The sequence below is a fragment of the Carex rostrata genome, chromosome 10 (genome assembly GCF_964058835.1).
Source record: "Carex rostrata chromosome 10, lpCarRost1.2, whole genome shotgun sequence".
Lineage (NCBI taxonomy): Eukaryota > Viridiplantae > Streptophyta > Magnoliopsida > Poales > Cyperaceae > Carex > Carex rostrata.
This window is the reverse complement of record NC_135927.1, coordinates 7,102,546-7,112,014: the sequence shown is the minus strand read 5'-3', so window position 1 is coordinate 7,112,014 and position 9,469 is coordinate 7,102,546. Positions and strand designations below refer to the sequence as shown.

Genomic DNA, 9,469 nt, shown 5'->3' with positions numbered 1-9,469 from the left:
TCAGACAAAGGGGGGAAATTTTATTGTTTCATTGGTTCTTGAGAATAAAGCTTCGGCCTTAACAATTTGCAAATTAAGCATTCGATTAATAATAGATGTCGTTTGCTATTTCATTGGTTCTTGAGAACAAAGCACTCGGCAACTAAAATATTAGAATTGCATCTTTCAAAATGTTACAAGAATTCAAAATGTTACAAGAATAATTAACGGTTGTTATAACTGTATTCCTATATTAAACATATTCCTATATTAAACATGTAGATATCTTGATTCGCTAATGGTTGTTATTAAAAGATAAAATTTTGAATTGATTATCAGTTCTCCAATCAATAGTCTGCCTTTGTTTTAATTCTATGCATCTTTTTGATTTTTTTTAATGTGTAGAAGCCTAAATTTATTTAGGTACGTATTCGCCACAAGTTTATTTAGTCTATCTTAAGCTATGTTGGTCTTGATTTCTTTCCTTTTTTAAATGTTACATATTATTAGTTACATGAATAACATTTTAACTAAATAAAATAAAAATATTTACTAAAACTCTAGATCCAAGACTTCATACATTTATATAAACAATACCTAAGAAAAAAATATGACAGAATAAAAAAAATCAAATCATGTAACCGTTTACTCCCGATATATCCACCATCCAACCATGTTGAAATTTCCTATCAAAAACAACTTTAACTAGTTCAGTCACCTTGCCAATTTCAACTACAAAGTTTGGTTTAAACGCATTCTCACTCGAGCCATAGATATTGGTGACTATAAATAGTAAATACCATGCTCGAGCTGTTCTGCCTTAGGACCACCGAACAAGTGTTCCTTGTTGCCCACGAATTTAGGTGTGTATAATTTTTTCTCCAAGATATCACGTCCCCCGAATGATTTATTGTATTGAGAACCACATAATATACTTTTATTTCAACCATTGATCTTGAAAGCCTCCATAACATCCACTCTCTTAGCAGACAGTTCAATATAAATTCTAGAAAAATCCTTGAAAACAAAAGATTTGTAAAGAGGAGGATTTTCTTCATTAACAATTTCTTTTGCAGGGCTAATGAAGCTCTCCTTGTCTGGCGCTATAAACATGGCCACAGACGTCCTTGCTGCACCTGAGTTTGTAACTGCCCGATGCTCGACACTTTTCATTACTCCATTTGTTATTATCTGATCAATCAATCAATCCTAATGTGTATCAGAATAAAGAAAAAGTTGTAACAGTAAATATATAAACAAATTAAAACTGACCTCTAATTGATGCCCAAAATTTATAACTAATGCATTTTGGATTGGGTCTACCCTGACCCATTTGCCCTGGTGCATGACTTCAAGACCGCTAACAGCTCCCTGGAGAAGAAGGGTTATCAAGTATATGTCACAGTGTGGGTGCAAGCCAAGCGTCAGATCGGGTGCTGGACAAGGCGGGTAGTAATTTGCATTTATTATAACCTGACCTGAACTTAAGTCTCCTTCAAAATACCCTTCTTTCAGACCCAATCCTTCAGAAATCAGGCTTAGCAGAGTCATTGATACCTCTCTTGCCTCAACTATGAATTTTGCAAAAACCTCTCTCAGTTTTGCTGGTTTATCAGGCCAGTCATTTATGGTTGCAGGTCCAGGATAGTAGGCTAGCCTAAGGCAATCACGCCAATACCTCGGTCCATCTTTTTTAGCAAGAAAAGAACTAGAGAAAAGACAACTCGTCTTTGATGTGTCTTCAGAGTAATATGCTGCTTTGTCCTCCTTCGACATGTTAAAGAACTCCTCTGTCAACCGTATCATATCTCTCATCAATTGCTCTGATACACCATGGTTTATCACCTAAGATAAAACACATATTACCAAACAAATTAATCAACAGTTATAACTTGTAACTTGAAAGCAAACAAATAGATCCACTCACCTGAAAGAAACCAAACTCTTTGCCAGCATGGAGGATTTCTTCAATAATCTGATCACGGTCCTCTACGTGGAAGTGGGACCCACCTCTCAGGTCAATCACTGGCAAACTCATAGTGCAGTTGACCTGTCCAGGCTCGCGCATCTTAGGCGGGAGAATGAATTGCTTAGGAACTGTTTGATGAAATTTGTCATTGGAGAGTAGGTTGTCCATTGGTGAGGTTTTGGAGTTAGTTGCTAAGAGATTAAAATAAGAGATCCAGTGAGTACTGACTATTCAGCGATCTCTTATATAGCCATTATGTATGTTAGCTGTATTGTACTGCTTGTTGAATAAAATAAATTTTCACATGTAAGGATTCTCTCTCTCTCTCTTATATAGTCATCATGTGAAGTGTTTATATTAAAATATAAAAATATTTGAAATTATTTAATACAAAATCAAGCGATAAAAAAATACTGAAAAATGAAGGCATTAAAATTAATATATAAATTTTTACGTTTTGACCGCTTGACTATGTACTAAATTATTTAAAATTTTATAAGCTTTGCATATAAGCACATCATTTGCAAACTAGATAGATTTGAAAGGTTTCATTTCTTGGTTGAAGCATATTTGATAGATTTTGATGTCAAAGCATGATATACCACTAAACTACCATGATGAGCTACAAAACTCCTATATCTATGTCTATGTCAATATATATATTGAGAGAGAGAGAAAGATTCAAATATTTTATGTCTTGCAAGTCTCATTATACCTCATATGTTTATTTTAATTTAAACAGCTAATTGGAACCAATCAATATGGTCTTCATTTTAAAATGTGTTTGGAAGCCAAATTTTTGTAATTTTTAAAAATTATTTACTATTTTTCAGAAAAAAAAAAATACAAAATTACTGTTTCTGCATTATCCAAAAACAGCGGTGTAATCTGTACCTATCTAACATATAGTTGAAATTTAATCAATGGAACTCATGGTGTAGTTATCAGGCACCTGTGTGGACACAGTTGAAAGAGGCTGCCTACCATATATACTTGACGCTTTTGTATTGGCCAAGGCTTGGCATTATGACTTAGATGAAATTTCTACATGTCTTTTTCATCAAAAAAAATTTCTACAGGTTTTAATAAACTACTAATCATAAATTGTAGGACGGCACTAGGGGTGTCAATGGTTATGATACGGGACAAGTGGAGGCATTTTCATACCCGTATCCATTATAATAACGAAAAAAATCTTTACTCTTATCTGTCTTTTCAAATACGTTACAGATTGGATAAACGGATAAAATTGTACCATTGACATCTTGATTTGTAGTTCAATAAAATATTTTTCGAAACAAGAAAAATAAAAAATATAATAAGGAATATAACTAATTTGTATTATGAAAATTTAATAAAATACAAAACTTTGTTGTATCATTTATCATCTTTATATAAGTATATCTATATATATAATTTTATTTTAAAAAATTATCTTATATATACAATAGCGGATAAGATAACAAAAAAAAACTATTTACTCTTATCCGTACCCGATGAACTAACGAAAAAAATTCTTATCTCGGCCCGTATTTTCAAATACATTATAAATAAAGTAAACGGATAAAAAGATGCCATTGACACCCCTAGCCGGCATAGCTGCAACTTTTATTATGCTTCACAAAAAAATAATATGGGTCCCAATAAAAACCTATATCATGCCTAGAGAACCAATTAAAACCAGTCCAAGAAAATATCTATTAAAATCTGAAATGGGACCCAAATTACGTACCTTGGCTATTTCTGACGTGACCCATAATCTTGATCAAAATTTATAGTTCGAATCTGGACTGTCTGATCAAAATTCAAATCAATTCAATTCATGTAATATTGCGCGAGTGTTTGGATGGTCCGAATTGACTGTTTAAATTTTAAAATCATAAAATATGAGTATAATTAATGTCAGGACCGGTCTTAAAGATTTTGAGGTCTGAGGCAAGAGAAAGATTTTGTTATTTGTTCATTCACGTCATTTTCATTTTTAGGTATATGTTGTTTCTTGATTTACTTCATCTTCATTTACCTCATTTTGGTTTTCAGATATATTTTTTTGTTTCTTCGTGTACCTCACTTTCAACTTGGTTTTTCAAAGACTCATTTTGTCATTTACTTTTCTAGGAAATATTGTTTTAAATTAAAAATAAAATAAAATAATAGAAGAATAAAACCTAGGTAATGAGGCAGACATAGCGCTGAACTGCCGATAGTTCAATCTAGAAGACGCAGTCGCCGTCTCGCCTCACCTAGTCCAGACATTGTGTTACTGTGTCGGCCTCGCCCTAACCAGATACCGCCTTCACCTCGCTCAGTCAAGACTTTGTCACACACTTGCTGTTAGAGAACGAAACAACAGACAGCAGAAATAGGTCTTTTAGTTTTTTTTCTTCCTTTTCGTTTGTCGTTTTAATTAAGAAACGGTGGATTAATTGTTATTATTTATTTGGACACTTGAAACGACAAACGAGAACTGCATATACAGGATTGTTTGCTTTTTTGTTGGGCTGTTATTATTCGTCCTTTTTTTTTGTTCAAAGCTCGGCATATACAAACGAGAACGTTGTTATTATTATTGTTTTGGGGGCCCAGGATCACCGTGGGCCTGGGCCGGACAAAGTAAAACCCTCGATTATTTTGCCAAACTCTCTCTATATATATTTTTGATTTTCTTTCTTTAAGGAATCGGAATGAGATAAAAAAAATTTGGTGGGCTGGGGTGAAGACTGGAGATTTGAATTCTTGTATCCACTCGACCTTCAAATAATAATAGGCCTTGTTTTATTGATTTTATGCATCTTTTTTATTTTTTTTTTAATATGTAGAAGTCTAAATTTATTTAGGTACGTATTCACCACAAGTTTATTTAGTCTACCTTAAGCTATGTTGGTCTTGATTTCTTTCATTTTTTAAATGTCACATATTATTAGATGCATGAATAACATTTTAACTAAATAAAATGAAAATATTTACTAAAACTCTAGATCTAAGACTTCGTACATTTACATAAACAATACCTAAGACAAAAATATGATAAAGAATAAAAAAATCAAACCATGTAACCATTTACTCCAGATCTATCCACCATCCATCTAACGATGTTGAAATCTCCCATCAAAAACCACTTTGAGTTAACTAGTTCCGCCACCTTGCCAATTTCAACTACAAAGTTTGGTTTAAATGCATCCTCACTCGGGCCATAGACATTGGTGACTGTAAATACCATGCTCGAGTTGTTCTGCCTCAGGACCACCGAACAAGTGTTCTTTGTTGCCCACGAGTTTTGGTGTGTATAATTTTTTCTCCAAGATATCACACATCCCCCCGGAATGATTTATTGCATTGAAGACTAAATTTTTTCTCCAAGACCGCCGAACAAGTGTTCCTTGTTGACCACCAAACCGTTCAATATGATCTCCATAATATACTTGAAGACTAAATTTTACATTTTTTTTTAAATTTGTTTTACTATTTTGTAGATAGGTAATCACTATTTTTGAATAGTCTAGAATCTTTAAATCAAGTGAAATAGTAAAAAAAATTCTAAAATATGTAAATTTTGAATTATCATGTTGAACGGTTCAGATCGACTATTTAGACTATGAAAATGAAGATATGGATTCATATATGCGCTATGTATAGTACCGTAGTCTCACTGAAGTTATCATACTAAATGTAGTAAGATTCTTGCTCCAAGCTTTAATTTTTTATTTTTTTTCCTTTTCGTGTTTTGAAATGCATAGCTTGATGGTTTGCCGAAGAGATTGGGCTTTACACAAAAGAAGGCCGACTCTCAAGTAAGATGGGCAGTGTTAAACATAGTTTTAATACTACGCCGACAGGAAAAGGCGAGATTGCGATCGACTTGCTGAGGCAATGTCTTCAGGCAAATCGGTGGGATCTTGCATTGATGTGATTGAATCAAATATTGATTTTGAAGATATCTAACCAAATAAAGAACCCCTAACCATAAAAAGATATTTTTAGTGTTTATTTAGTGTTTAGTGTTTCCTTACTGAATGCATTAGTATATAAGAGCCATCTCATACGTTTCTGTATATATTTTTGTGCTGATTTTCTACTTCCTAAGTTGAATTATTCTGAAAATAATAGAAATGTGTTTTATGTAAGTATTTCTCAGATTAATTTTCCAACCATCTCCCCGTTACAAAGACAACCTACCTTTTATTGTAGGCATTTTATATAACATAGTAACAAGATTTGCGAATTATTCATGAATAATTCATATTTTTGGTGTTGGCAAACCACACGGCATATTATTTTGTTGACCAAATTATTCATGAATAATTTGTGAATTTTATGAATTTTTTCAGAATTTTACGAATTATTTGTGAATAATTCATGAATTTTTTTTTTGCTCGCTTATGGAACTGAGATCTCCGGTCCGGACTCAATGTATAATTATGAATTATTCCTGTATTATAAATGAATTATTGCCGAATCACAAATTTATCCCAAAATTTTGAACCCGTCGAATTGAACCCGAATAGTTCGTTTGTCACTATGTTTATAACTAGACACTAATCAGAATAAGACTTCAAAACCTATGTAGATCATATACATTAATTTCAACCATTGATCTTGAAAGCCTCCATAACATCCACTCTCTTAGCAGACAGTTCACCATAAATTCTTAAAAATTCCTTGAAAACAAAAGATTTGTAAAGGGGAAGATTTTCTTCATTAACAATTTCTTTTGCGGGGCTAATGAAGCATTCCTTGGCAGGCATTATAAACATGGCCAAAGACGTCCTTGCTGCACCTGAGTTTGTAACTCCCCGATGCTCGACACTTTTCAATAGTCCATTTGTTATTATCTGATCAACCAATTTTAATGTGTATCAGAATAAAGGAATAACACAAACAATAGCAATACATGCAAAAAAAAATTATAGTAAATTCTGGCTTGTTTAGGCTACCAGTAACTGACTAATACTCTAGTTGCAGAACAGTTCTACTTCTAACTGGTACAGGTAGAATGCAGGGGTAGAACGTAGAAGTTTATGGTTTGCAGTTGAGGTGCTATTTTTCCACCTTTTAAAAAAATGAGAAGTTATAAGAGTAAATATATAAACAAATTAAAACTGACCTCTAATTGATGCCCAAAATTTATAACTAATGCATTTTGGACTGGGTCTACCCTGACCCATTTGCCCTGGTGCATTATTTCAAGACCGCTAACAGCTCCCTGGAGAAGAAGGGTTATCAAGCTGAAGTCACAGTGTGGTAGCAAGCCAAGCGTCAGATCGGGTGCTGGGCAAGGCGGGTAGTAATTCGCGTTTATTATAACCTGACCTGAAGTTAAGTCTCCTTCAAAATACCCTTCTTTCAGACCCAATCCTTCAGAAATCAGGCTTAGCAGAGTCATTGATACCTCTCTTGCCTCAACTATGAATTTTGCAAGAACCTCTCTCAGTTTTGCTGGTTTATCAGGCCAGTCATTTGTGGTTTCTGGTACATGATAGGAGGCTAGCCTAAGGCAATCACGCCAATACCTCGGTCCATCTTTTTGAGCAAGATAAGAACTAGAGAAAAGACGATTCGTCTTTGATGTGTCTTCAGAGTAATATGCTGCTTTGTCCTCCTTCGACATGTTAAAGAACTCCTCTATCACCCGTATCATATCTCTCATCAATTGCTCTGATACACCATAGTTTATCACCTAAGATAAAACCCATATTACTAAACAAATTAATCAACAGTTATAACTTGAAAGCAAACAAGTAGATTCACTCACCTGAAAGAAACCAAACTCTTTGCCAGCATGGAGGATTTCTTCAATAATCTGATCACGGTCCTCTACGTGGAAGTGGGACCCACCTCTCAGGTTGATCACTGGTAAACTCATAGTGCAATTGACCTCTCGAGGCACGCGCATCTCAGGCGGGAGAATGAATTGCTTAGGAACTGTTTGATGAAATTTGTCATTGGAGAGTAGGTTGTCCATTGGTGAGGTTTTGGAGTAGTTGCTAAGAGATTAAAATAAGAGATCTAGCTGTGAGTACTGACTATTCAGCGATCTCTTATATAGCCATTATGTATGTTAGCTGTATTGTACTACTTGTTGAATAAAATAAATTTTCACGTGTTTCAGACAAAAAGGAATCTTTCTCTCTAGGTTACTGATATTATGATGCAAATTAAGAATCAGTTTGTTCTGATCGCATTCACTATCAACAAGAAGGAAGGAACAGCCTCACATTCGTTGGAAGGCGGAAAACATGGAATACATTCATTTGGACATGTATCATAGGAAGTCAATAGAAGAGAAAATTTTCACACGCTTCAGGTCCTCTTATCCTGCACACACTGCAGTGAACGAGAAAAATCTGTACTGGATAAAATAAGCAGGTAGATGCAGAATGTAGACGCTGAAAGATTTTGCAAAGCAGTTTTGTCTTTATGCAGTGTACGGACTATAGAATCAAAACAACGTTACATATGGTTTGCGTGTTGTGTGAAGCAAAATTGCTCTGTTAAAATCTTTTCATGTCATTTGTATTCAATCTTTCTTTCTTTCTTTTTTTTTGTTGACAACAATAATATTTTTGGATATAATTTTCACAGAAGCATGTCATCTTTTTGAAAATATTGAATTTAATGTCATGAGTTTAATTTAATTTTAATTACTATAAATAAAAAAATCGGATTACTAGCCCACTAACTCTACCTATAATTATAATGTATTTCAATGATTTCACGTCTCTCTCTCTGGCGTGCAAGTGGACTACCGTGGACTACCGGGGACCTTTATTTATCAATTTGTAGGATAGATAGTCCACGGTGCTATCACCATCTAGAAAGAGAAACCAGAGAGAGAGTGGGGACACTCACACAAATAACTCCAAAATAATTGTAAAGAGAAAGATTCTCTTTCTGAGAACGATGATCAATTGTCCGATGCGGCGACAATACTCCACGGGACCACGATATATTTGGTGGATAGATGTAGAATAGGAGAATAGAGGAAATAGAGACAATAACTCTATAGAAAAAAAAGGAGAATATAGGGTGATTTATTTTAGGTTTTAAGAGTAACTATACAGGATAAAAAGGAAGATCTAGTATATGAAAGTATATATTAGAATAGAGAGGTTCAATTGATGTGACGTAAATATATTTTTTTATCAATATAATTGTTAGTAGGTATTTAAGCCACTAATCTTTAAAAAAATAATATCTTTCAATGGAGAAATAGATAGATTAGGATTTCCATAATTTCTAAATTTCTGAAATATAGTTTCGAATTTGATCATGATTTTATTCCAAATCTGTATCAAAGGATGTGACTTATAGGATAAATAAAAAGATAAATATAAAGAAAAATAGATAGAAGGGTTTTACTATTTGTCGTAGCATATATAATTGGAGAAGAACTAGGGTATTCTTAAGTTCACTAAGTCTCTTGGTGAACTTAAGTCTAAAATATGTCAAATCGGCTTTAAATGACGAATTCGAACCGTTGAAATCCATCTACCTTATGAATGATGCATCTATATGCACAAC

At 33.6% G+C, this 9,469-nt stretch overlaps 2 protein-coding genes across 2 annotated transcripts; both read right to left on the bottom strand.

Moving 5' to 3' along the window:
• Positions 1-540: 540 nt before the first annotated feature.
• LOC144561081 (2'-deoxymugineic-acid 2'-dioxygenase-like) lies at positions 541-2,268 on the bottom strand. The gene is made up of 3 exons (XM_078310289.1): positions 1,907-2,268; positions 1,252-1,824; positions 541-1,170 (listed from the first exon to the last, which is right to left on the bottom strand). Exons 1-3 carry the CDS (start codon positions 2,114-2,116, stop codon positions 922-924), a joined length of 1,032 nt encoding a protein of 343 aa, XP_078166415.1. The 5' UTR covers positions 2,117-2,268; the 3' UTR covers positions 541-921.
• Positions 2,269-6,499: 4,231 nt separating this feature from the next.
• Positions 6,500-8,216, bottom strand: LOC144560442 (2'-deoxymugineic-acid 2'-dioxygenase-like). The gene is made up of 3 exons (XM_078309642.1): positions 7,701-8,216; positions 7,053-7,625; positions 6,500-6,780 (listed from the first exon to the last, which is right to left on the bottom strand). The coding sequence occupies exons 1-3, from the start codon at positions 7,908-7,910 to the stop codon at positions 6,532-6,534; spliced, it is 1,032 nt and encodes a 343-aa protein (XP_078165768.1). The 5' UTR covers positions 7,911-8,216; the 3' UTR covers positions 6,500-6,531.
• Between the last annotated feature and the right edge of the window lie 1,253 nt (positions 8,217-9,469).